Below are 27,982 nucleotides of genomic sequence, written 5' to 3'. Positions count from 1 at the left end.
TCTGATTGTAGGTGATCGATGTTAACTGAAGTCAATGAAGGAGAGAAGCTGAAGTGGAGGAGAATTGGGGGAGGGTTTGGGGGGCTCATAAAGTTTATTCTCTGAGGTGATTGATATTTGAGGGCATGTAGAAATCATTTAAGAAATCAGGCTCCAAGTTAAAGACAGAATGAGCTTGGAATGTTCTTTTGTAAGATATAGAAAGGAACCCGCTGTGGCCAGGGGTTGCCAGAATGTGGGGATTCAGGGAGACAGGTAACTGGGAGGAAGAAGAGAAAGACTGTGGGATACTGTGTGTGTGTGTGTGTGTGTGTGTGTGTGTCTTAGTGCAGTAGGATCAATCACCAGGAACAGAACTGCCCACCCAGAATTATAGCCTACCAGGTCAATGACCATAGAGATGGCCTCAGCAGAGCAGTGGTCAATGAAACATGCAAAGGATGGATGGATTGTCAGAGTTTTCTCTCAGATTAAATTCAGATTGCTGCCACCTTGCTTTCATCATCTGAATCCATTCTCTTTACCCTGAGTAATTAATTATTCTGAATCACTTCTCTCTTTTGAATGGGATCAGAACAAGAAAATGCTATTACTTCCTTCTTGAGCTCAGGCCTCTGAACTTGCCCTAGTAGACAAGAGCAATAGCTTTGTTCTCTTTCAAGAGAGAACTCTATGTGGTGCTTTCTCTGACCTCTGCTTGACCCTGAAGGGAGGAACTGTGACTTCAAGGTCATGCTGACTTAGGTTGACTCTTCCATCTGGCGTAGATTCCAGATGACACATCCTTCTCCCACTACCTACTAAGCTGCTTTAATGTGTGGCTTCCACAGAACTTATGTGCATATAGGAATGGAAAATTGCTCACAGATACATTAGGCTTTGTTGTTCGTTTTGTTTACATACAGGTTTCTCTTTGTAACCTTGACTGTCCTGGAACTCATGGCTAGATACATTAGTCTTTAGCTCCAGCTGACCAAAAAGAAGCCTGCCCATAAAGGGATTCCCACCAGTGTACAATGCTGAGAGTCACTGAGGTGGCTTGTTCAAAATGTACAAACACTCTGGAAATCAGTCTGGAGGTTCCTTGGAAAACTGGACATTGTACTACCTGAGAACCCAGATCTACCACTCCTGGGCATATACCCAAATGATGCTCCAACATACAACAAAGACACATGCTCCACTATGTTCAGAGCAGCCGTATTTATAATAGCCAGAAGCTGAAAAGAACCTAGATGCCCTTCAACAGAGGAATGGATACAGAAAATGTCGTACATCTACACAATGGAGGACTACTCAGCAACCAAATAGAACGACTTCATGAAATTCACAGGCAAATGGATGGAACTAGAAAATATCATTCTGGGGCTGGAGAGATGGCTCAGTGGTTAAGAGCACTGACTGCTCTTCCAGAGGTCCTGAGTTCAAATCCCAGCAACCACATGGTGGCTCACAACCACCTATAATCAGGTCTGGTGCTCTCTTCTGGCCTGTAGTTGCATACATGCAGGCAGAAAGCTATATGATGTATACATGATAAATAAAAAAAATAAAAAAATAAAAAAATAAAGAAAATATCATTCTGAGTGAGGTAACCCAATCACAAAAAAATCAAACATGGTATGTACTCACTGATAAGTGGACATTAGCTCAAGTGCTCAAATTACCCAAGATACAATCTATAGACCACATGAAGCTCAAGAAGAAGGATGACCAAAGTGTGGATGCTTCAGTCCTTCTTAAAAGAGGGAACAAACTGTATCATACCTCTGTGGATGTAAAATAGCTTGTACCTGCTTTATGATACATAGTAGTGACCGTGCTTTATCAGAGCTGTTTTTAATGATGTTGCTCAGAATGTTTTCTTTCCAGATGATGATTGAGAAGCTAATTAAAAAAAATGGTGCCAGGTACCACAAGAGTAACAGAACTGTGCTGTTTTCTGGATTTTGTTTTTTTACTTTGTTTTTTTTTTTTTTTTTAATGGAGTGTGCTGGATGTCTCTACAGTTTTGTTCAGATGACTGCAGAACCTGGAAAAGCTGTTGCTGCTGTTGATGCATAACACACTGCTATTATTGGTCTTTTTATATAAATATAAATATATATATACAGATATATAATTTGAATTTTTGGAAACTTTAGCTGTGCTGTCAACTTTGGAAAAAAGTATCCCCGTTTACTGTGTTGAGTTGGCACTGTACAGAAATTAACAGCCATATTGGTCTAGAAATGTTGAACTTAAGTTTTTTCCATTTGTACAGGGGTAACGCACAATACAGTGTCTTATCTACGTGGGTTTGATTACAAAAACTAATAAAGTATTCTCTAAATAAAAAAAAAGAGGGAACAAAAATATTCATAGGAGGAAATACAGAGAAAAAGTTTGGAGCAGAGACTGAAGGAAAGGCCATTAAGGGCCCATATATATATATATACATACACAGCCCATAAATATACAGCCACCAAACCTAGACAATATTGATGAAGCCAAGAAGTGCATGCTGACAGGAGCCTGAAACAGCTATCTTCTGAGAGGCTGTGCCAGAGCATGACAAATACAGAGGCGGATGCTCGAAGCCAACCATTGAACTGAGAACAGGGTCCCTATTGGAGGAGTTAGAGAAGGGATTGAAGGAGCTGAAGGGGCTTGCAATCCCATAAGAACAACAATACCAACCAACCAGAGCTCCTAGAGACTAAACCACTACCCAAAGAGTACACATGGACAGACCAATGGCTCCAGTTGTATATGTAGCAGAGGATGGCCTTGTTGGGCACCAATGGGAGGAGATGCTCTTAGTCCTGCCAAGGCTCCATGTCCCAGTTTAGGGGAATGTCAGGGCGGGGAGGACGGGAAGGGGGGTTGGTTGGAGTGGGGAACACCCTTATAAGAAGGGGGAGGGGAATGAGGTAGGGGGATTATGGACAGGAAACCAGGACAGGGAATAATATTTGAAATGTAAATCAAAAAATCCAATAAAAAACATTTAAAAAAATGTACTAAAATGGAAATTGTCCCAGCTCTCTCTGCTTTGTTATGTGTTCCAATGAATCATTATGTAGCATTAAAATTACATTAAAAGGAAGCATAGCCAAAGGTAAGTATTTGAACTTAACGCACCTTTAGATTACTTTTCAAAGATTTCACTAAACCCTTGAACAAAATTAATTGCATGGTCCTCAGCTCCTTCAGAGCACCCTGTTCTTTCCTGGAGTATATGGCTTACTGCCCTTCTATACATGGGTGTCACCCTTCACATCTGAGTCGTAAGACCCAGCCCTGCCTTTTGCATGAAGTAAAGGCTCAGCACAGGTAACACTGAGTGAAGTCAAAGATCAAGGCAGCAAGGAAATTTTCACTCTGAGCTTTGATGATTTAATTTGCCTAGAATCAATTCAGACATAAAAACCCAATTTGGAGGAACTGCCTGCACTTCCTCATGATTTATCCTAAGGAAAGATTCAAGTTACAATTCAGACAACTTTTCTCTATTCCAAGAGTACTGGCATTTTTTCTTTGGTTGGGAATACTTTTTTTTTTTTTAAAGCTTTGGGATTTTAGGGCCAAGTGGTTTCTTTTAACTAACCCAGTTTCTGTCCACTTGGAGATTTATTCCAGACAACAAACTAGAGGCTTAAATTTCAGGGCTGGTGGGGAAGTTTGTACAGTAAGAGATCTGGCCACTAAAAAGTAGATCAAAATGGTTCCAGTTAGATTTCTTAATGAGAGATATAAAAGTGTAAATCTCATGATACAACAAAAGAACAAAAATATCATCTACACGCAAGCATAAAATATTTCATCAGTATACGAACATAGAAAGCATCATGGGCATGTGCAGTTTATTCTAGTAATGATACATGTGCATGATTCAAATCAGAATGTCTACCAAAGAAGTTCACTCAATATGCACAGAAGTAAAGTAATATGCTATTTATTAAAGCCAAACTCTGCATTTAATAATATTCAATACCCACAATATTTCTGAAACTAGAAAAATGGAGAGGTGTTTCTCTAAGTTTCATTGTGCTTAGTTTATAAGTAGAGAAATGTTTCTGATGAAGACAAGGAGGTGGCACTGTGGGAGACGGTTGATTGAGAGCAGTGGGGTAGGAAGAGGTCACAACGGGAAGAAGATCTGAACAAGGACACAAAATATGTCACCTCACTTTCAGAAGGACAGCATAGAATTCTAGAAGCATCTACAAGCCATTGTTAGACCTCACAGGGAAGCCTGGAGAGTTCTTTTGATTATGACAACATGAATAAGAATCCAAAGCACCTAGTTGAAAATATATAATTAATTAAAAAAATAGAAAAACATTTTAATCAAAATGTTAGCATTTTAAGGTCTCTAGGAGTGGATTTTTAAAGCTACATGTTATCATGTGGGAGAAAATTTGTTAAATGTTCTTAGAGGACATTTTAAATGGTAGATGGGACCCAGTGAATATCTGGAATCCCAGAATGTGGGAGATGGAGGCAGAAGGATTAGGAGTTCAAGGTCATCCTTGGTTGTACAGTGAGTTCTAGACTAGGCTGGGTTACATGAAATTCTGTTTCAAAAATAAGTAAGTAAATAAATCACTGGTCAAAGAGGCACATGGCTATAGATGTGATGACTGGGTCATGTAAAGTTGTCATTTTAAATATTAGACTTAAAAAGATTCCAGCGGAGTACTGCATGAACTTTGAAAAACTAACAGACAGTAACAAAACCACTTGACAGGGCTAAGGCAAGAGAAATTAATTCAGAGTTGACAGGGAGCAAAGAGGACTTGCCATCAAAGGTAGCATGGAACCAGTACACTGGGAAAAGGAGACTAAAGAGGACTCAGTGCCCAAACTCAGTCCCACACATTCATGTAAACTTGGCATACACAGAACAGGAAATGCAGCTTAGTGTGGAGAGTTTGTGTATTTCAATCAGTTGGGACCATTGCCTAGGCATGTGAAATCAGAGCTTAGGTCTACCATCAAACAGTCCACCACCAGCAGTTTCAGGCAGATTAAAAACAAATGTAACCCCCCCCCCCCATTTTAGAAGTCTAAAAAAAAAAAAAAAAGAATGCGCTTATCACCCAAGAATAGGAGATAATTTTATTATCCAACCCCAAAGTGTCCTACTTTTGAAAGTGTATTTTGTTTGTGAATTGTGATTCGTCTACTGAGAAGCCCCTTCAGGGCATGTGTCACACTAGGAGATACTTGCCACACCCATGGTCCGCAGAATTTATCAACAACTCTTTTAAGGCCAAGAGAGGAGAGAAGAAAGTCTAACATGAGAACAGGTGATGGATACGGCCAGGAAAGTCACAGAAGAAATCTCAGTGGCCAGCAAGGGGGAAAAAATGGCGGTCACACAAACTAGAGCATTAAAACTCAAAACTGATGTTGAGTGGGAAGAAATATGGAAGAGTATTTATGCCATGTCTGAGCCAAGGGAAAGCATATGTATTTCAAATAAATACATCTGATGACTCCAAACCCTCTACCCCTAGGCCTCTACCACATGTGTGGTAGAGCACACATATGTGTAATTGTGTGTGAGGCCTTGGGTACCATCCCCAGAAACAAGGATGCTATCACCACAGGAAAACAAACCAGGAAAACAAACAAACCCAGCTTGGATAGTGAATTACAATGAAACATGGATCCAGGAAAAACTGGTATAATTGTAACTGGTCATGCTTCTTTCCCATTCTTCCTTCAGTGATGACACAGAATATTGATATCTAAGACATTTGTTTCTCTGGTTTTTAATATATGAGGGGATGATACATGATAGGAGTGTTTGTGTCACAGAACCCGGCAATCACAGTCAAGTCCAGATTTCTCTCCTGATGCTGTGCCAGAGAACTGGTTCTCCAGCATGTGTGTGTCTGTTCTACACAGTGCACAATGACATGGGAGGACACATGAAAGGTTTTCAGTGAGGTGTTTAATGCCTTTATAATGGAAAGAATTTAGAAAGTAAACATGGTACAAAAAAGCTTAGAAGAAGCTGGGTTTGTTTTATATATATAAATCCAGGTCAAGAGTTCCCTAACCCACACGTTTGGGACCAGAAGTGTTTTTTGATTTTGAAATCTCTGCATAGACATGGTGCATTAATATCTTGGAGATGAGACTCAAGTATGACACACAAAATTCTGTTGTTTCCTCTGCAGCTTATCCTTGTAGCTTTAAAGAAATCTTGAAGTTTTCAGTAGACCTGTGTTAGGTCTATGATACATGAGATTAGATGTGGAAATTTTCCAGGGGTGCCACCGTTAGCATTTTGTCTAAGCTCCGCCCCACCGTTACCTGGTGATAGCCAGGCATGCCTGACTCACTATAAAAGGGGCTGCTTGCCCCCTCCTCTTGCTCTTGCTCCTTCCTTCTTGTTCCCTCTCCCCATTCCCTTCCCCCTTCTCTCTCCGTGTGCTCATGGCCAGCCTCTACTACCCTCTTGACTCCCCTCCCCATACCCTGAATAAGCTCTATTCTATACTATACCATCGTGTGGCTGGTCCCTCACGGGGAAGGGATGCCTCAGCATGGGCACATCTTTCCCTCAAACCTAACCACACCTCTACAAAACATATTCCTCCTTTCTTTATCCTTTTAGGAACACATCAGCCACAGTGTTCCAGTTTCCAGTTTGGAACGTTTTGGATTTTCAGGTTTAAGGGATGCTCAATCTGTATGTCTTGGGAAAAAAAAAAAAAAGAACCAATTCAGCTGAAAAATTTCAGGCTAATACAGCCAGCCCTTTAATTCAGAAGACTTTTTGTTTACCTACTTAAACACCATATTACAATTTGATGTTGAAAAACCTAGAATTAAGCTAACAAGTGTACCTTGGAGACTGTTATTTAAAGCTCCATCATGATTTACCAGTTTGCCGATGGATGGTTGCATCTTGGAAATCAATTGGAGGACCATTAAAGATGCATGAGTGATGACATAAAAGGTTGCATTAATGTTCCTACTTAACCAACTCTAACAACCACAGGGTCATCTCAACTATAAATATAGATTCTAGGTCTGAGAACATGGAAATCGAAACAAATGGGGACAAAGCAAGCAATGGTTCTTCTGTATGTAGCTGGGTGTGGCAATGCAACCCTAGCACTCTGGAGGCTACCGCACAAAGACGATGAGTTTGAGGACAGCCTGGGCTACCTAGTGAGTTCAGGGTCACCCTGGAATACACAGTGAGGCCCTGTCCCAAACAAATACACAAGCAAGCAAAACCCAGACAATTCGACAGTAAAGTTAAACAACAAATATTCTTTTCAAAACAAAGGAATATATTAGAAATTAGCAAAAGTAATATCCAAAGTGGCTCAGGGCTACTGAGCAGAGGACTTCCTGGTCTGAAAGGCTGATTCGTCATGTATGAAATTGGTGTGTCTTGTTGCACTCATTCCAACTTGCAGAGCTGCTAAAAGGATAAAGGCACTGCATGAACTGTGACTACACAAATGTGATCACTACAGCCCCTGGCATGAACCTGATGGATTGCCACCGTGTGACCTCATCTATGCCTTGTCTAACATCATCAGCAGGGTATTCCTTCACTCTGACCCAGGCATATCTTAGACAGAAATGACTTTCATGGTCAATGGACGTCTAACAGAAAAGAACAAAGAACAAACTGGAGAACAGAGAGCTTTTCCCAGTCATCAAGCTTAGGCAAAGTGGTCCTCACTGCCAAGTGCCTTCTTGCTAACTTTCCTTTATCTTTCCTTAGGCTAGGAGACTCATGAACATTTAAACTTCAAGGAGTGAAAACTCTCTCCTGATTTCAGCCACGCTTTCCTGGTGTGCATTAAGGGCTTGAAGCACAAGGTCCTACTGTGTGGGAGGGCACATGGCTGAGTGAGCCCTGATGACGTGTATGAAGGGATGATGCCTCTAAACCTGCCCGGCCTCTGGCACAAAGGAAACACTCCACAAGTTCTTGTCATCATGAATCTACAGCCAAACCACAGAAGAGCTAGGCCAGGGGCCTCTCAGCATCTAGCATCTTTCTGGGTCACAGTTTCATTAGTGGGCTCTGGAAACTGATGCTATCCAGGGACTTGTGGAATTGCTAAATAGGGGCCTGCATTAAAACCAACACATCACTAATGAGCATGTGGCTTCTGCAGTTTTTGATGTCTTTCTCACCATCTTATTGCTGGGCTGATTTATCTAGATAGTGTTTCAATAGTGTTTCTTGGCTGTGTCTCCACATCATAAAAATCCGAGGGCCTTTTAGAAAATTCTATGCTGTGGCCCCATCCCAGATTAATGAGTCAATTTCTATGGGTAGGATGCAGATATTGCCTTTAATAAAAATCATGTTTTTTGAGAATTTTATACAGTGTATTTTCATCACATTTTTCCCTCCTCTAACTTTTCTCTGATCCCATCACCTCCCTAGCCACTCAACTTTGCTTTTTCTCTCTTAAAAACAACAACAGGCCCCACAGTCCAATTTGTGTCGGTTGACTACTCCTGAGCACTGGGTCCACCCTGGAGTATGATGGATATACCTAATGTCATTTTATTGAAGATTCCATTGAACTTTTGCCCCTCCCACCAGCGATCAGTTTCAAATAGCTTCTTGGTTAAGGGCAGGACATGGTGCCCACTTCCCTTACATGCTGGCATTTTGTCTGGCTTGAACTTGCACAGACCTTGTGAGCACAGTCACAGTCCTATGTGCATCAGCCCTGCTGTGTCTGGAAAGTGCTATTTCTTTATGGTCATTCACCACCTCTTGCTCTTACAATCTCTCTGTTCCCCTTTATAAACCTTGGGGCCTTTAAAGAAGTGATATGATCCCATTTAGGGCCAGATATTGTTTGTTAGTTTGAGACAGGGTGTCAAGGAGCCCAGGCTGACCTTGAACTCACTGTGTGGCTGAGGATGACCCTTCTACTTCTGATCCTCCTGTCTCTGCAGATGAGTCCATCACCTATGTTTTTATTTGGAGCTGGGAATGAAACCCAGGTATTCAGGTATGCTTGGCAAGCACCCTACACTACCCTCACTGTGCTTTTTAAAGAGAGTTTCCCAGATGCATCAGTGGGTGGCTCAGGAACACACAAAATGGTTTCAGAGTCTGCAAGGTCAGGTGTCTCCTATGAACTAGATAGTCAGAACGGGAGGATCCTGTCTCCTACAAGCCAGGTTGGTGCTACACATCAAGGAACAAAGGAGATGAAGGGGATGGGGGTGGATCCTGCCTCTGGGGAGCTTTTTATTGGTCCAAATAAGCAAAGAGGGATAGGACTTAGCTTGTAGTACAGTTGAGTCACAGAACAAGGGAGCAATGGCAAGTATAGTGGCAGTTCACTGTGTCAAGGGGCACACCTCCAGTGGGAATGTTTTAGTGCTTGCTCCACGATGACACGGACTTGTTCCTTTAAGTATGTCAGCTAAGAGCTTCACCACAGCCACAGGAGGGGGCATTTCCTAGTATTTGAATCTTTGTTCATAAAAGTGTGGATATCTCCCATGGGCCAGATGAAATGACAAACACCAGTACCTGTGTTTTTAGTCTGACTTCTGTGTCTTCTAAGCTGTGCTACAAACTATTACAACAGCTTATATATCTGTTTCCATCCCCTGCAGCTTCCAATCTTGGTTACAAGTATAACTTTCTAGCTTCATGTTTACCACCCAGGACCTCCTTAATACTTATGCGAATTAAGTTATTTGAACTGGGGGTTGCAAGATGGCTCAGCAGGAAAGGGTACTTGCCGCCAAAGCCGGGTGACCAAAGTTACTTTTCTGGAACCTATATGGAGGAAGGAAACAATTCCTGCAAGTTTTCTCTCACTGAGACACACACACATACACACATACACACACACACACACACACACACACACACACACACACTCACACACACACACACACACACACACACACGCACGTGCACACACACACATGGACAAACAAAGACAGACACCACAAATAAACTCAAGAACATTGTAATAATTGGTAGAAAAAAGCGTGTTGAAAATCCAGCATAGGGGTAGATTCTGGAGACCAAGCTAGTGTGATACTTGGATACCCAGCTTGCATTCTCTTATGGGCAAAAGATGGTTGATGTTCTACCAGGGACATGAGTGTACTCTCTGAGCCAGTAGAACAGACAGCGACAATATTTGTGAAACTGAATCAAAGACTATGGGTGAAGATTTCTTCGGTGTGTTCACCTGAGAGAAATCCATAGTGTTCTTATGTTAGAATGACATTTTGTGTATTAACTCACCTATTGAAGTGGTAAATATCCTGAATGTTTCCAAAAAGAGCCGCCCTGTCTTCAGTCCCCAGGGGAAGTTTGGTTTGGTCCCGGATGCATGCCAGGTAATCCTGTGAAATCAACGAACAAGGATCCTTAGGGCTCCTGGTCTTCTCTAAGACATCTTTAATATGTGAGATGAACATCAACATCTATTTTAAATAACCTATGATATTAACACAATTATTACCTCATCTTGGGGTACAAACAAATTTTCTCCCATTAAGGAGTACAAGCAGAATATGTGGCAGACATTAAAGAATTCACCCTACCCCAAACCACCAGAGCTTTCTTCCCTCTGTGGAGGCTGATCCCAGTTAATGATAATGTCAGTTAGGGCAGGATATCATTTCCTGTGTCTTTACATGATTAAGAAAACCTCGAGGGGGTCTGAGGATATAGCTCAATTGGAAAGTGCTTTCTGTACAAACATGAGGATCTGAGCTCAAGCCTTGGAACCAGCATGAACAATTCTGTGATGGTGGCCCATGCTTGTACTGTACTGGAGACAGGAGCTTGCTTGTTGGCTAGCCAGCCTAGTCTAACGTTCTAGTCCCAGGCTAATGAGAGACACTGTTTCAAAAGCCAAAGCAGACAGAACTTGAAGAACAACACTCAAGGTTGACCTCTGGCTTTCCCATTCACTCTCAAACACATTTGAAATTCATACTGTCTTAGGTTTCTATTCCTGCACAAACATCATGACCGAGAAGCAAGTTGGGGAGGAAAGGTTTATTCAGCTTACACTTCTACATTGCTATTCTTCCCCAAAGAATCAGGACTGGAACTCAAGTAGGTCAGGAAGCAGGAGCTGATGCAGAGGCCATAGAGGGATGTTACAGTAAGTTGTTTCCCCTGGCTTGCTCACCTTGCTTTCTTATAGAACCCAAGTCCACCAGCCAAGGGACGGCACCACCCGCAGTGGGCTGGCCCTCCCCACTTGATCACTAGTTGAGAAAATGTCTTACAAATGGGTCTCATGGAGACATTTCCTCAACTGAGGCGCCTTTCTCTGTGATAACTCCAGCTTTTGTCAAGTTGACACACAAACCTAGCCAGTACGCATATAATGGGAAATCAGAAATGAAAAAAATCAAAGTGCGATAGCGTTATGTTAGACAAGTCTTTAAGATATAAAGGCATCAGATTCTTATATATAGGACATGATTCTCCTTCAAATGATAATTTAGGAAAGTTTAAAAACTCAGCATGTTACTCACTTTCGTTAAGTCTTAAGTTATATTAATGGATTTGGGAATGGAAATAAATTTATATGTCTAGCATTTAAATGTTTCTCAGATATATTCCACATCTGTTAGACCCCCAAGGGTTAAATCAACATATCCCAGGAGCTGTTTGAATTGCCAGGAAAAAGGAAACTGTATGCTCCAGAGTTTATAACTCAGTATTCCTCTCTCTCAGCATTACTGAAGAATGTACTCAGTAGGAAGCAGGGACAGAGTACAGAAAAAAGTGAGAACAGTTGAAATAATGTAACAAAAAAAAAAAAAACAAAACTAGTCCCTCCCCAAGACTATATTGCAGCTCTACTTCCTCCCACATACCAGATGTAATCTGCAAGTATTGGGGGCAGGTGGGCTGCAACACAATCACAAAGTGACAGGGATCCCATTTCCCAGCAACACAGGAGATGTTGTGCAGAAGAATCCATGGAAGGAGAAGCTGTGACTTTGTACGCATCTGATTCTCGGTTTTTATCTCTTTCCCTAAGCCGTGCTCCTTCTTAGTCTTTGTTCCTTTCTTGAAAAGCAAAGGCTGTGCTGCTAGCTTCCTGGAGGAGCACAGATCGCTGTCTACCCCCATCGGTTTTCATTCTGGTTCTTTCCTCCTAAAAGTGTGGCCACACATGACCTTTATTATCTTTTAAAGCAAGCTTTATTGGTAATGGCTTTTCTTTTCTCCTCTCTCCTTCCCTCTCTTTCTGGAACATCTCATAAGAAAGCGGGCTCACACGATTTTAGTGTAGCTAGCATCAACCCCTACTCCTCAGGTAAAGCTTGCTGTCACCATCACAAATGGGACAGTGGTAAAAGTTGTGTATGTGCAGAGCCAGGAGCAGCTAAGCATGACAGACCTAACAGTACACTTAGAACAACAGGTCCAACCTGAACTTCATCCAAAATACATTCACTGAGAGCTCTGGAATGGGTCAGTGAGTAAAGGCCCTTGTTGACAAGCATGATGACCCGAGTTTCCTCCCCAGAACCCTGATGCTGGCAGGAATGAAGCAACTCCCGCTGGTTTTCCTCTGACCTCCACACTCAGGCCATGGCACATGGTCCTCCTCCAATAGATGCCAAACAAAACAAACAAAAATTTTATATATGTTAAAAATATAAACATTTGATAGTAGTTTAGTATGATATTAGATACTTAAAGTTCTTTGTTATTTTTATATTTGTGTGTGTGTGTGTGTGTGTGTGTGTGTGTGTGTGTGTGTGTACACTCACACAGTGTCCAAGGAAGCCAGATGTATCTGATCTCCCTAGAGCTGTAGTTACAAACAGTTGTGAACTGCCCAGCATGAGTACTAGGAACTGAACTTGGGTCCTCTGAAGAAGCAGTAAATGGTCTTAACCACTGAGCCACCTTTCCAGACACTAATTAGACATTTTAAAGGGGGCAGTTTGCATGTAAAATGAAGGTAAACTAGAGAATGTGGCCCCTATCAACATATCAAGCTGAGAGGCACAGCTGGGATGGCGACTGAGCTGCTAGATTCCATTAATGGTTGCTGTAGGCTGTGAATGAAGAACCCAGTCAAGAGCCTTGAAAAACTTCACCGGGGTTATAATAGATAAAGTCTTTCATCAGATCTCTGAAGGAAAGTGCTTTGAAACCCTGAGAGTCCATGGCAGAGACCCCGTATTTTTAAGAGCTGCTTGCTTTTTTGATGTTGTTGAGAAAATAGGCCACTAGGAGTCCACATTTTTGTAGGTCACTCTAGATAACAGATCAAAGTTTACTGGCTACAACTGGTTCCCTGTTCTGACCAAAATTAAGTCTTTTAAATAGGGGACATTAACCCTGAACCAGTTACTGGAAACTAGTGTAGCGTGTGCTGTCCTGGTAGCTGTAATCATACAGCCAAAATGAGAGACTGGAAACTCAGCCTAATAACAGTTCAGTCTCTGCCCAAATGACGGAGTGGGGACATCAGTAAACCCTCCAAGAGCCCATCACACTGCCTATTAATTTCACTGGCTTCATGTCAGCACCTATGGCCATCACACAGCTCATCACCAATCCACACAAGATGTCTGCACAGGAAAGAATTCTTGGCTAAAAAGGAATTCACTGTACTTGAGACAGGAGACAACTGACAGAGTCACTCAGAAAGAGAACTTCCTACCACTCAGTTTCCCTATTGAAACTGTAAAATGTGCTTTAGAGCATCTAGTTTTTAAGTAGTCTATGTGCCTAAGATTCATTGGATGGCGTGTACATGACTGTCCTCCTATGGCTTTTTATTTGAAAGTATCAAAGTACAGTCTAACTTAGGGCCTGTCAAGGTCTTTTTTTTGGAGAGAGCATCTTCTCCATTTTGCAGAATGGTCACCATCTGATACTGTGTTGGGATGCCACTGAAACCAGAGTGACTTACATTTATATACTGATTTACAGTGTTGAAGCACACTCCCTTCCACTCAGCCAGTCTTCCTCCTGCTTTTCCGAGGGCGTGCCAAATTCTATTTTACAAGCTAGAAGTTTACAAACTGAATTACACAGGGTTCCTTCCTCCAAGGAGCTGACTCCTTGGCTAGCTGAAAAGGCAACTAAATGCTAAATGACCAGTAAATGTCCAGGAGAGAAGGACCTACATATTCAGTAGAGAAGGAACCACAGGCAAAGGCAGAAGTGGTCCATTCCAGGAAGGGATTGTAGCCCTTGGGAGGAGAGAAGATCTTTTTAAAGAGAGACACTTGTGCTACCAGATAATGGATGACAAAGGAAAAAGCTTGTACCAGAATTCCACACTGGGGTTGAGTACATACATTGGGTGTATGTACATACATACATACATACATATGGTTATATATATGAGAAAATATGAGATAGGGAGATATACATATACATCATACACATATATATCATATACTGTACATACATATATACCTATACATATACTTCATGCCACCAAAACCCCCTGCTGCAAACTCACTTCCATCAGGCAGCAGTACAGAGCCTCTTTCCCCTCCAAGTCCTAACTTTTTCTTCTTTTGTAACTCTTCCCTTTCCTTTCCTTTGATTTCTTTTTCTTTTGGATGCTTGCCAGAAGTCTAAGAATACTTTCCCAGGCACCCTGGCTTTCCCCACCTGTCCTCTGAAGCTCCGGCTGCTGCCCTCTCTGTGCCATATACACCTGGCTTCTGCCAGGCAGCTGCCTGTTGACTTCCATTGCATAACGCACTGGCCTAACTTAAATGGCATGCCTGTCTTCCTCTTCTCTGTCTCCGATTCCCTGGCAGCTGCTGAGATTTACAGCTTGCCTGTCTTGGTTTTCCTCCCAAACACTAATAAAATTGTCCTGGAGCTTCCTTCCAAGTCTACTTCTAAGTTCTTTTATTAGCAAAACTATCCAGACAAACAATCCAAAAGAGCCCACTCCAAATTCTCTAACAACAGTGGTAGCAATCGGAGGATGCAATGAGATAAATACTCCAGCATCAGTGCCAAAACGGCAACCATAGGAAGGCTGGTAGACCAGAGCCAGTACATGTGGGAGCACTACTCAAACCTGAGAGCAGTGGAGGGGGGGCATTTAACAAGTGATGGGGGTGAGGGTAGGGAGTGTGTCCAGTGAGAGACAGGCTTTGATCAACTGGCCTAGCAGTTGCTGGTCTCCAGGGGAGGAAGTCAGGATTTAATTTCTTTTTCCACATTTTGTCACTGAGGAGGAATGAGCAATTCTACTGGTTCCCTACAGGACACTTCACTGTCCACTGAGGTAGCAGGTGGGTTGAAAGGCACTGAGTACCCAGGATCCATGGCTTCCTCTTTTGTTGGGTCATTGCTAGGAGTCAGCTGGACTATGGGCCTAGGCACCCACTATCTTCCCTCTTCCCTTTTAGTTTTAGTCAGGTAGTCAGCCTGCAGAGGCCAAAGTAAGTAGTTATAGATCTTTCTGACAGGCTGGAAATTTCCCCACTCTAACACGATCTTTCTGTGACATCTCTGAGGATTTGTGGTGGAAGGAGACAGCCTATGTTGACTTGTCACAAGTAGACAGTAGGGCTTTGAGTATCTCAGTCTTGTAAGTCTGCCCCTATCAGGGGCCAAGCTCTGAATAGGGCTTCTGTTTTGTAGCCACTGTCCTCTGCAGAGCATGCCCGGGGATGGCTATGCCTGCTAAGGCTTAGCCTAGAACCTCAGGCCTCTGACTGAATCCCCACTTGGTCACCTTGGCATTCTGTTCCTAAGGGAATGGAATGGAAGGTAGCATTAGCCTAGGGGTAGAGATAACACACCAACATTGGACCTGTTAAGATTGTGGTGACCGAAGGACATCACTGAGGGATCACCAGGACAGAAGTGACCCATGAATAGTTGGCCAAGGGAGTTCTGGCTCATCTCTGAAGAGTTGAGGTCCATTTAAAAGACAATCTATTGATAGAAAGTGGGAGCTAATGCTTATCCTATGTTTCAGGGTCAGTGACCACAGCAAGTGCCCGCCTATGATTAAGTGATTTAAGGGGATCACAGGGCCAGCACACTCCAAGCTCAGCAGACCAGCATTCTACACTAGCAGGAAAGAGCCACCCAGGCATCCTCTACCATAGGAGGAATAGCTACTGTAGCTCCTGCAAAGAGAGGCTTAGCAAGGAGATGCAAGAATTTGGGTAGCGGTGAATACAGTGCACACCCCGATGGAGACCAGGACCTGGGCAAAGATGAGGAAGAGGTGATTCCCTGGACTATAAGGGTCTTAAAGTATAGAGCTGCCCATGATGCCTCTCGCTTATCCCTGAAACAATCTTAGGAAGGTTGGGTAGGAATGGATGTCTAACTCTAACCCTAGAAGGGGCTATTGATCAATTTGGAAGAAGGGTAGTAGATTAATTGACATAGGAGGAAGCAGGAAAAAGAATCTTGAAACTGTAAGATGCCACCCATAACTCTATTATAATGTATAATAACTCTATTATAATGTACTCAGTAACGGCTTGGGGGTGCATGCTGTGCTTTATGTCCTGTGTAGAGGGGTAGAAGAATGTTCAGAAATGACAGTATATCCTGAGAGAGAGAGAGAGAGAGAGAGAGAGAGGAAGGAGGAGGAAGAAGATGAGGAGGAGGGGGAGGGGGAAGAGAAGGAGGAGGTGGAGGAGGAGGAGGAAAACAAACAATTAAAATTTAGGTCACGGGTATGGCAATTTGAGTGGGATAAACATTATTTACAAGGTGTTGAACCATTTTCAAAGTAGATAAACTTTTAATCTTCTTTTCTTCAAATAAACCACTGAAATCTTAGAGCGAAAATGCCTGCAGTGGTTGGCAGATAAAGTCTGAAAGTTCTAATATGGAGGCTGATGTCTGTCTATTGCTTTCTCTATCCAATGCTTCTGTGGGAGGAGGGCACTGTCAAAGGAATGGGAGCTGAGAGCTTGTAGGTTCTCAGCTGCCCTATCAGGCCCCAAACAAAAGCTGGCACTATGGAGACAATGCTACACATCCTCAGAGAACAGGGTGGCTTTAAGCGCTGTTGTCAGGGAATACCTCAAAGATCTTTCTATAAGTGTCTCTGAAGGGAGGGGGTGGAGAGGAGAAGAAGAAAGAAAGGGAAGAGAGTGAGAAAGAGGAGCAGAAGAGGGTGGTAGAAAGAAAAACAGGAAAAATGAAAGACAAAAATGGGGGACTGAAAGAGTAGAAAGGGGAAAGAGGGAGGGAGTGGGGGGATGTCACACAGAACATTAGACTTAGAGGCAGCTCGTCCTCCTGCTGACAGGAGCTCAGGTCTTATTTCAGGTTTCCTAATCTATTGCACAGAGGCTGGTCCTATTGACAGTATGTGGACCTCTGTTAAGGACTCGGAGATGTTTTGATAAAAGAATAAAAAACTCTGAGGTTTCGCCTCATTTAAGTTCTGAAAGATTTTTCAATACACAAAACCAGTGAAAAATGCAAGGAATGGCCCTCTAGTCAAGCTTTGACAAATGATTAGTGCTTGCTCAGGGCTCTCTATTGTCTCCCTTTATCCTCCTGAACATGGTTGCTAAGGCCTCTTCATAGTGAGGACACCAGACACCAGACCTGTGGGAGTGGGGAGTGGGCAGGTAAGGGAGCCAGCAGCTCTCCCCAGAACGGAAGTTTCAGGAAGGGGGAAAGAGCATGGATTTTGTTAAAAACAGATCTGTTGAGAAGAAGGACAATTACTAGAGCCAGGAATGTTTGAATTGGTTTTCTCCTAAAGCCTTTAAGCAGAACTGAGTCCACAGAGCAAGGTTTCTAAAAATTGATTCAACCATTCATCTCTTCATGTAGCATTTGAGACAGTTTGGATAACGGCCCAGGCTGGCCTGGAATTTGCAATCTTCTTGCCTCAGCCTCCCTGGCAGTGCACCTTACAGATACAATGTGCGGCTGGCTCTGTCTGTGTTAAGACTTCTTTATGCTCAGGATGGACGCCTCTTATGACCATTGCAGAATCACTGGAGCTCACAGGCCATCCAGTCTAGCAGATTCACAATCTCTAGATTAAGTAAGAGGTCCTTGATCAAAAAAAAAAAAGGTGAAATGTGATTGAAGAAGACATTGATGCTGATCCCTGGGCTCATGTGTAAGCACATGTATGCACCTTCCTTCCCACAAAAACATATGTGAACATGTAAATACCCCTCTCCCTGACTAAAATGCACTTAAAAGTTTTCAAAGGGCAAGGACCACACTCTCATGTGTTAATATAAGGGTAGACACATGGCACTTTGGAGAAATACTGTTGAAGAGCCAATCAGCCTCTATATCCACAAACTACAATTCTTTTTAATCATATTGGCATTTCTACCTACTAATGACTGAATCAAAAAAACAGAACAAACCAATGCAAAACAGGAAAGCTTTTCCTAGACAGTCTATATACCTTTGGATAGAGTTTAATATGACATTGAAACTTTTTTTTCAAAATGGGCTACCAGAATGTCTAGTAAAACTCCCTAAAGAAAAGGCACAGGACCCAGTACCCTGTGAGCACTGACCAGACAGGTGTTAGAACACATCTGTTGGCAGCTGTTGTACAGGACATGCTTCAGTCCTAGTCACTTGTAGGTAAGACCAGACCAGAGTGGAGGCATTCCTGCTAGACCCAGCTTCCCACTGAACCAGGAGATCTCCAGCGCACATGATACAAACTGGTCTTTTGAATTCATGAGGGCAGTAACTTTGAAACAACCTGCTTTTGTTCTGTTTCTGCTTTCTTCAGCCCTTTCTTGTCTATAAAAGCAACCTCATCAGAAACACTTTCCATTTTATAGAATAAGGTGGTGGCTGGTTCTCACTGCACAAATCAAAACCAATTAAGAGCCTCAAAGCAAGCTTATTATAATTTCACCTTTTGACAGAGAAGCTAAGTGACTACAATCTCAGGATTCATCCTTCTCATTTTATTTAAATTTATTTATTTGTTGTTTATTTTGGTTGGTTGGTTTGTTTTTGAGGCAGGCTTTCTCTATGTAGTGTTGGGCTGTCCTAGAACTTGATTTGTAGACCAGGCTGGCCTCAAACTCAGAGATCCACCTGCCTCTGCCTCCCATCTACCACCTGATTCTCCCTTCTTGTGTCTTTCTTTCCTCCTTACCTGGCTGACTTCACATAGCATCTTTTTTTACACTGCTTTTGGCTTTCTCAACACCGAGCTACATAAGAAAACAGACAGATGCAATTAGAAAAGGCTACATCCGAACAAGAGAAAGTGTGGCTGCCCAAGGACATATAGGAAAGATGAATGTGTTGGCAATACCTGTAAGTATCTGAAAATAAAAAGCCAACTCGTCTTACCCACAAGCAGAGGGCAACTGGCATTATTTGAATCATGGTACGTTGCTTGTAGCTTCAGCTACCTTGCCTAGCTCCAGGAATGGGTGGCCCAACCAGCCCCGACCCAGCCTCCCTTGAATCCACAGAAACACACACACACACACACACACACACACACACACACACACACACACACACACACACATACACTTGTTCATTTTCAACTTGCCTTCCTGGCACAATTGCTGGGCATTACTAAACTCCTGCTGCTAGCATGCCCTTAGCTCCTCATTCCTGCTTGCCCTAATCTTTAGTGCCTAGTTACATCTAGTCCCTGCTAACATCCCTGACCACCCTACCTACAGGCCACCATTCCTCCCTGAGACCTCACATGGCTGCTTGGTTTTTCTCTCACCAAAGCATGGCAAACTCCCTTTGCATTTGGCTCTTTACCTCTAGGGACCCAGAAGTCCCGCCTATTCCTTCCCAGCAATTGGCCCATGACTTCTTTACTGATAGATCAAGAACTATTTGGGAAACAGGATCTTAGCATCAGAACTGTCCCTATAATGGTACTTAGGGAAAAGTAAACAAATTCCTCAAAAGGGATTTTTATAGTGTAGAAAAATTACACACCAGTAAATAAGAATGCATTATAAGATAATTAAACTTTAGCTTCCTTCCTGGCTATTGGTTAAGATCATCATCAGTATCCTCAGACTTACTGCTAGGTACTGACTCCTTACTTTACATATGTCTTTACATTTACTCTGCACCACATCCCAGTGGATGCTAGTATTCACCCCCTCTCTCTGGAAGCATCATTTTCCCCAGTCAGTCAGAGAATAAATGACTGAAGTGATGTGGACACTAGGATTCACTGACCAGCCAAGCACTGACACCCTGCATCCCATGTCAAAGGCTTTATTCTTTAACATATATCTTTAAGCAAGAGGGAAGTTTGCTACTGGTTTATTCTAGGATTTAAATGTAGTTTTTATTAGGAATCTACCAGACACAACCACCTTCACTTAGAAGCCAGCTGTCATGTGCTGAAATGACTACAGACTGTAAGACATTACTGCCAGTCCCATTTACGCATCCAACTCTTTGCTATCAGATGTTCATATACACTCATTCCTGGTATGAATTTTCATCAGCTAAGTTCCACCAAATCTGCTTTGTGCTCCGTACCACTTACCATTCAGGTTCTACTGTGTCCTCAGAGTGGCTCACACATTTGTTTCCTTTGCTCGCATGACTGCTCTCAACTCCTTTACAACATACAGCTGCCTCTACCTACCAAGTACAGTATCAGCACTGTGCTAATTTTCAAGTCTCAAAACAAAACACCAAAGCCCTCACCCCCAAGAGACCAACCGACCAACCAAAACAGTTCTAAGATTCTATAAGAGCCCGAAAACTCTTGTGTCTTGAGGCTGGAGGGTTAGGCTTTCCTCTTGAAGATTCAGAGATTCCCAGAGCAAAGACAGAATTGCCACCACTGGAAGCAAAGCTCTGGCCAAAAGGAGGTGCTGCCATATTGAAGTGGACAGGTATATATGGGGCTCAGAACCAGCATGCAAAAGCATCATGCCACCGTGTACTGGTGTGTTGCACTGTGTCACATAGGAGCACACAGATGCCGTAAACTTCTCAGTGGAATGCAGACTGCGTACAACACCTTCTCATATTTTCTCTCATGGTGTTCCAACTCCCTTCAAGAGCTCTGCATATCACTTTGCTACATGGGTGGCCTGAAAGCTTCACCAGCCAGAAAAATGACTAGGGATTCCAGAAGCAAAAATATTCCCATGTCACAAATCCAAGAATGACCTACCGCCTACCCAGACACTAATTCTGGAAACACTGAAATCAAGAGACCAAGTAATGGCCCATTCAAAGAGGTATATAGCTTTCCTACATATATGTTACCAATGGTCACATGCTTAACTTAGTGATGAATCACATCAGCTATGTCATATATTAGAACACCTCCCAACTATTACAAAGCCTGTGATAGCAACATAGCTGCTTCTCCAAGAGCACACTCTCGGGGTTCATCTGATGGAGAAGAAACAGGCTTTAAAAATATAGTCTCGTGGACTGGAGGGATGGCCCAGTGCTTAAGAGCACCGGCTGCTCTTCCAGAGGTCCTGACTTTAATTCCCAGCAACCACATGGTTTATAGCCATCTATATAATGGGATCTGATGCCCTCTTCTGGTGTGTCTGAAGACAGCTACAGTGTACTTATATACACAAAATAAATAAATAAATAAATAAATAAATAAATAAATAAATCTTAAAAAGAAATAAAGACTCATGTTGCTAGTGCTAAATATCTTGGAACTCTGTGACACAAACTAAGGTTTCAATTGGCCACCAAAGTTGGGGCTATCTGACTAAAATTATTTAGAGAGAGGAAAAATCTGGAAGAGGATAGCTCAACTTTCCACTTACAGAGGCACACAGATGGTAACAGGGCTCTTTATGCTGTGTCTTCCCAATAATGACAGGACCTTGTATTACCAGAGATGGTTGACAGCAAGTATGTCACTACTGCTGTTGGCACTAGTAACAGAAGAGAGGGTGGGGCAGAGCTTACTAGAAATTTTCAATGTGCAAATAGAGTTTGTTAGCTTTTGAACGAAAAGTGGCTGTGGTTTGTCCTACCTCATAGTGTTTTTGAGGAGGAACTTGAGAGCCAGAAGACTGAACTTAGAGCTACTGCAGATAGGCATGGATGCGGAGTGTCTGGTACTGGACTCCAGACACCTAGAACAGAGCTGCAGTGGTCAGTTATGGAAGGTTTGTCTTTATATAGTTCCCACGAAAGAGCTAAAGCAATGGAGTCTCTATGTGAGGTTAGTCAGCAGCATACCTCAGGACTCAGAAGATGAGACTGGTGGGTGGGTGTGCAAGCATCACATAGTACCTGGAACCCACACAAAGCAGGACCTTCCATAGTGAGCCCCACCTTCTGGCCTTCATTCTCACATAAATCTCCTGTCTTGTAAAAGATGGAAACTATAGTTATCTGAAAAGCATGCAGTCTGCTTTTGCTCAGATCACAAAAAGAGAATAGAGCTAGACAGGAAAATGGCTCAGTGGTAAAGCATGTGCCTAGCACCCACGAGGCCCTGGGTTCAGTCCTCAGCAGCTCAAACAAACAATAAATTAGTGCTTTAGATGTCCATCTAACCTTTCAAAATATCACTCAGAAGAACCCTGTCCTGTGAGCAGATCTGCCCTTCACTCTCACCATCTCTGTTTGTCTCTGTCATTCTGTCTCTTTAAGTTCTAAGGACTGAGATACCTGCAGGCAAGTATGTGGGGCTTTTAATCAATCAATCAATCAATCAATCAATCAATCAATTACTTATTTTAATTAATGATTGATGTGGGAAGGCCCAGCCCTCTGTGGGCAGCACCACACTGGATGGGTGTTTCTGGGAAGTATAAGACGTAGCTGGTTGAATGTGAGCCTGAGGAAGGAGGCAGTGAGCAAGCATCCCTCTGTGGACTCTGCTGGGTCCTTGCCCTGACTTTTGTTACTTAGTTTTTGGTGTTTATCACAGCAATAGGAGGAAGCCTACTAAAATACTTAACTCAGGATTAACTCATCTTCAGGAATCCTCCATCCTCCTCCGGTATCTCAGTGGATTGGATTTTCTCCTTAGTGGTTCCAGGACATTCCTCAGGAGAGCTAGCTAGCAAGTCTCTCACAGAATAATGAGAGCAATGCTAGGAACCATGCTCCAGCTTACCCACCTTGATGGACAGAATTAGTCTCTGTAATGTGAGCCTGTGCTACCAGGATAAAGAGAGCCAGACAGGCAAGGGTTGGCGGGTGGGCGGGCGGGCGGGGGTGGGGGTGTCACTCTGTGTCAGTGTCAGGAGCTGCATGGACTTTCAACCCAGCTCAACATTCCTTCTGCTCTCCCTCCTTTGTCACAGTGGACAGTTCTTACTACGCCATCTTTGGCAGATAACAGAGCCTGCTAGCCTCCTTTTTAACTTTCCCCCACACTGGCGGAACTCCTGTCTCTTGCAAGAAAAGAAATGCTTTTCTAATCAAAAGTAGATTAACTCCCACCCTTCCACTGCATTTGCAACACTGCTGTCCAGGCCTTAAACAGACCCCAGGGGGAGTGATTTATCCCTTGCTTTGTGCAAAACAGAACAAAAGGGGCCCTGGGCTGGGCAACTCAGCATTAACCGTGGGCTAGCTCATAGACCCCGCCTTACTCTCCGCCCACTTACAGATTGCTGGAGGCCTGGGTGCAATCACAAAGGCAAGGCCTGCTCAAAAACAAAAGAGATTCGGTAGCTTTTCTTGTTGACACAGAAAGAGAAAAAAAATTTAACCTCTAAACAAGTTTCACTAATCCTCCTGATTAAAATACAGGTAGCTTTATTTTCATGATAAATGCTATTTGAAATTAGTTCCAGAAAGATTAATATTAATGCAAGGACTTTACAGCTCCAATCCCACATCACCAACCCCTGTGATGCAGAAAGCATAATCTACAGCAGCAGGGTACTGTTTGTCTGTGTTAATTAAAAATAACAAAAGGAAATATTTTAAAGTGTAAAGAGTGGCCTCTCCCAACTCAACACACACACACACACACACACACACACACACACATCACATACACACATACACAAACACACACACACAAACACACTCACACACATACACACACAAAAACAAAACGCATACACACACAAAAAAAACACAACACATACACACATGCACACAAACACATACACACACACATACACACACACACACACATCTACACATACACTCACACATCCACGCACACACATACATAACATATTTTCTGCCCGTCTGATTATCTGTATGTATGTGTGTATGTATGTAAATATGTATGTATTTGTATGCATCTATATATAATATATGTATGTATATGCATGTATATATGTATATCTGTGTGTATGTATGTGTATACATGCAAATATATGTGTATATATGTGCATTACATGTGTATGTGCATTTATACATGTATATATGGCATGTATGTATACATGTTTGTATGTGTATATGTGTGTATGTATGTACATATGTATGTGTCTGTATGTGTATATTTATGTATGTGTGTTGTATATGTGTATACATGTGTATGTATATGAATGTATGTACATATGCATGTACTATGTATACTTTGAGATTACAGCAGGCTATTGGGTGACTTCCTTGATCACTCTTACTGTTTCTGTCAATCACTGAACTTCGAGCTTGCTACTTCAGCTCCAATGGCTGCAGAGCCCTTGGGATCTTCCTGTCTCCATCTTCCTGTGTTAGGGTTACAGGCATGTGCAGTTGTGCTTGGCTTTGGTGATTCAAACTCAGGTCCTCATACTCTCGGAGTAAACCCTCTTACCTACTGAGACACCTCGGCCTCTGGAGTTACTGTTTAACTGGCCCAGAGTTTCTGGCTGGGATGAGAGGAAAGTTCTGGAAATGGATAGTAGTGATGTCCACATGACATTGTAAGCTTGTTTACTGCTGTCATGGGTGTGTGTGTGGATAAAACACTTGGGTGTGTCTACTTTACTAGCACTAAAGAGTCTTCTAAAAAGTTAATTAAAGGACTCATTTTGTTTATGTAAGACAAACATCAGACAACTTATTTTAGACACTGCAGCCATTGCTTCTTGCTATTTCTCTCTATCAGAAATGGGACCTGGGTTGATGGCAGCAGTTACAAGCTTTCGCTATTCCTGCAGAGGGCCTGGGTGTGGCTGACAGCACCCACCTGGTGGTTCACAACCATCCATAACTCTAGTTATGGATGTGGTCTGCCCTGGAGTTATCTGTATTTTGATGCTAATTTCGCTGCCCCAAGGACAGCTGCCATGTCATGTACTCAGGACTCAGGTGACTTCACCAGAACCTTCTCCCCACTGAATTTGTAAAATACAGGTGAGGGGCAGTAACAGGACAGAAGGAGGCCTGTCATTGGATGAGAATGAAGGATGGTTGGGAGAAGAGTTTGAAGGAAGAGAAGGAGACTGGAACGGAAAAGAGAAGAGGCAGGAGGGACAGGGAGAGAAGCCGTGGTAGGACAATATGGCGGGTGATGTTAAGATTCCACGCTGTACCTTTACAAGTCATTATGAATGTTTTTAAGGGATGGATTGGGCTTTCTTTGTTTAGGTAGGCAATTATATCAATTGGGCCAAAGGTTACTGTGTTGTGTAGTCTTTCATGTAGCAATTTAAATGTAAGATAGTGTGCGGCGGCTGGTCTGGGCCGCCACAGAGTTGGGATGTGTGTTTCTGGCATGGAAACCTGCCTTGGGAACTAGACAGGTAGAGAGATTTCTGCCAGGCTCAGAAAGAGGCCTTCGGCAGTGTGATATGGGATGGAGCAGAGCGGGTGAGACACTTTGCTAACTGAGAATTAAGATATCTAACAGATATCTTGGGGCACTGTGGTGCCGGACCTAGTGGGGATAAAAGACAACCTTACTTGTTTTATTTTTTATAGTTTTACAACAACACAGTTCCCGGGGATCTAACACACTGGCATGGTGTGATATCTCGGGCATGAGGCACACATGTATGTTGTGCACATACATAGATGCAGGCAAAATACTCATACACATTAAATAAAACAAGCAACTCTTTTTAAAAAGAGAAAAAAGTCCAGTCATATCTGGGCCTTAATTCTCTAATAAAATTCATCAAAACTATCAAGGTGCTTTTATATCCAGTCCATAAGATTCATAACAACAGCAAAATTACAGTTATGAAGGAGCAGTGAAAATAATTTTATGGTTTGGGGTCTCCGCAACATGAGGAATGGAATTAATGGGTGGCAGCCTTAAGGAGGTTGAGAAGCTCTACCTTAGAGTGTTACTTTAGTCATTTGAGGAAGTCTTTCCCCTGGCTTGTTGGTGCTGGCACATCTCTCTACTTGCCGTAGGCTACGAAACCAAGTAATTAAGCTTATTTTAGACATGTAGGGTAAAAGGGCTCTTAGTGACAGCCTGGGCCTCTTGGGCAAAGACACAGGGTTTACTGTCTAGTGTTTGAAATATCTATTTTGGCAGCTCAAAAGACACACTTGTGTCTGGGCTGCATTCTTGAGAGCTGAGGCTGGTGGGGATGCGATCACCAGTCATCTGTAGATTGGGGCTTTCTGAATTAGACTCATTTATGGAAGAAGAGGCTGAGATCAGACTGGCCATTTGTTTCTGGACACACAGCTGATTGTCACATGAGCCTGGAGTCCAGACCAGAGCTTTGTCCATTAAATCAACCCCAGTTCGACTTGACCCAAGTCAAAACCCTGAAAGAAAGGATTCATTTCACTATGAAATCCTTTTCATTTGTTAGAAATGAATTCCAATTACATACAGGTATGTTAGGTATATGCAAAAGTACAGCAAACTAGATGTATCCTGTAATTAAAAATACTTTTAATTTTAATTTGGTATGTATGTGTACACGGTGTGTATATGCGCATGTGTGCGTGCGTGTGTGTTTATGTGTGTGTAGGTATGTGTATGTGACTGCAGGTTCTCTGGAAGGACAGAAGTTGAACGTTGGATCTGCTGGACCTATAGTTATAGGCAGGTGTAGTCTGCCCAGTGTGGATACTAGGCAGTATTTGCTCTTACCCACTAAGACATCTCTCCAGCCCATATAACATTCCCTTTTTAAAGTACAAATTTAAGGGTCAGTGAGATAGCTCAGCAGCTAAAAGCACTTGCTGCTAAGCTTGATGACCTGAGTTTGTTTGATCACTGGGAACCAAGCAGAAGAAGAGAAGAGACTCCTTATTTTATGACCTCTCTACACACACATACCACACACACACAAGTTAAAGTATAAAGTTAAGATTTTTGCTTTGTTTTGAGACAGGGCCTCACTATGTAGCTCTGCCTGCCCTAGAACTTACTATGTAGACCAGGCTGGCCTTGAACTCACAGAGATCCATCTGCCTTTGCCTATAGAGTGCTGAGATTATAAAGGCATAGGCCACTAGGCTTGGCTTTAAGATAATTTTCTTAGTGAAAATTTTGATATAGATATACAAATCTCTAAAGTCTACTAGAAACAATTGACTTTGTAGAGGAACTAATTGCATGACTAATAATTTAGTGAGAATGATGACTCTATCTAAAATATTGATTGTATTTTTAGCACTGTGTAAGCATTGTACATGCTGGATTTCATACTCCTGATCCCATTTTTCAGGTGGGAAAAAAAATCCTTTAAAACTCTTGGCAACTTGTGGGTTCCATTGGCAAGTGGCAAAGCAAGGGTCAACCTCATTCTGGCAGCTTTGAAAGCCTGTGCTTTTATCTTTTCTTTCTTTTTTTTGCACTCCATGAGGATGAGGGGGTAATTTATATACTGCCTTTAAAAGCTATTGTTTGCTCTATAACAACAACAACAACAACAATCTCCCAAGGACCACGGACCTCTATGCTGAATGACTGTTGGACTATGAGGACCATCAAGGAAAACTTCCCTCAGCCTCACGGATGTATCCCATCAGTCTCAGCGGCAGCTCTCGTCGGGCCAGGAGCTAGGATGCTTCCATGGTCCTCCTGAGCAACCTCGGTACTAGAAAAACCCCGCCTAGGTTTCTGTTGTTCCTCCAAGCCAGATTTCTCAAGTGATAGTTTTTAATTGCTCAAGTAATAGCCCCTTTGAACTGTTT

The 27,982-nt window shown here is 42.6% G+C and overlaps 1 protein-coding gene across 10 annotated transcripts in view; it reads right to left on the bottom strand.

Annotated features, from left to right (window-relative positions):
* Plekhg1 (pleckstrin homology and RhoGEF domain containing G1) overlaps positions 1-27,982 on the bottom strand; it is a 229,705-nt gene that overhangs the window by 51,582 nt on the left and 150,141 nt on the right. For all 10 annotated transcript variants that reach the window (XR_010057385.1, XM_063273325.1, XM_063273307.1 and 7 more), the window contains one exon: positions 10,259-10,359. Coding sequence is in view for 9 of the 10 variants with exons in the window: in XM_063273325.1 (XP_063129395.1) it covers positions 10,259-10,359 (101 nt within the window). In the remaining variant the exon portion in view is untranslated. The remainder of the gene's footprint in view (positions 1-10,258; positions 10,360-27,982) is intronic.

The sequence above is a fragment of the Rattus norvegicus genome, chromosome 1 (genome assembly GCF_036323735.1).
Source record: "Rattus norvegicus strain BN/NHsdMcwi chromosome 1, GRCr8, whole genome shotgun sequence".
Lineage (NCBI taxonomy): Eukaryota > Metazoa > Chordata > Mammalia > Rodentia > Muridae > Rattus > Rattus norvegicus.
This window is presented reverse-complemented; position numbering and strand designations above follow the sequence as displayed.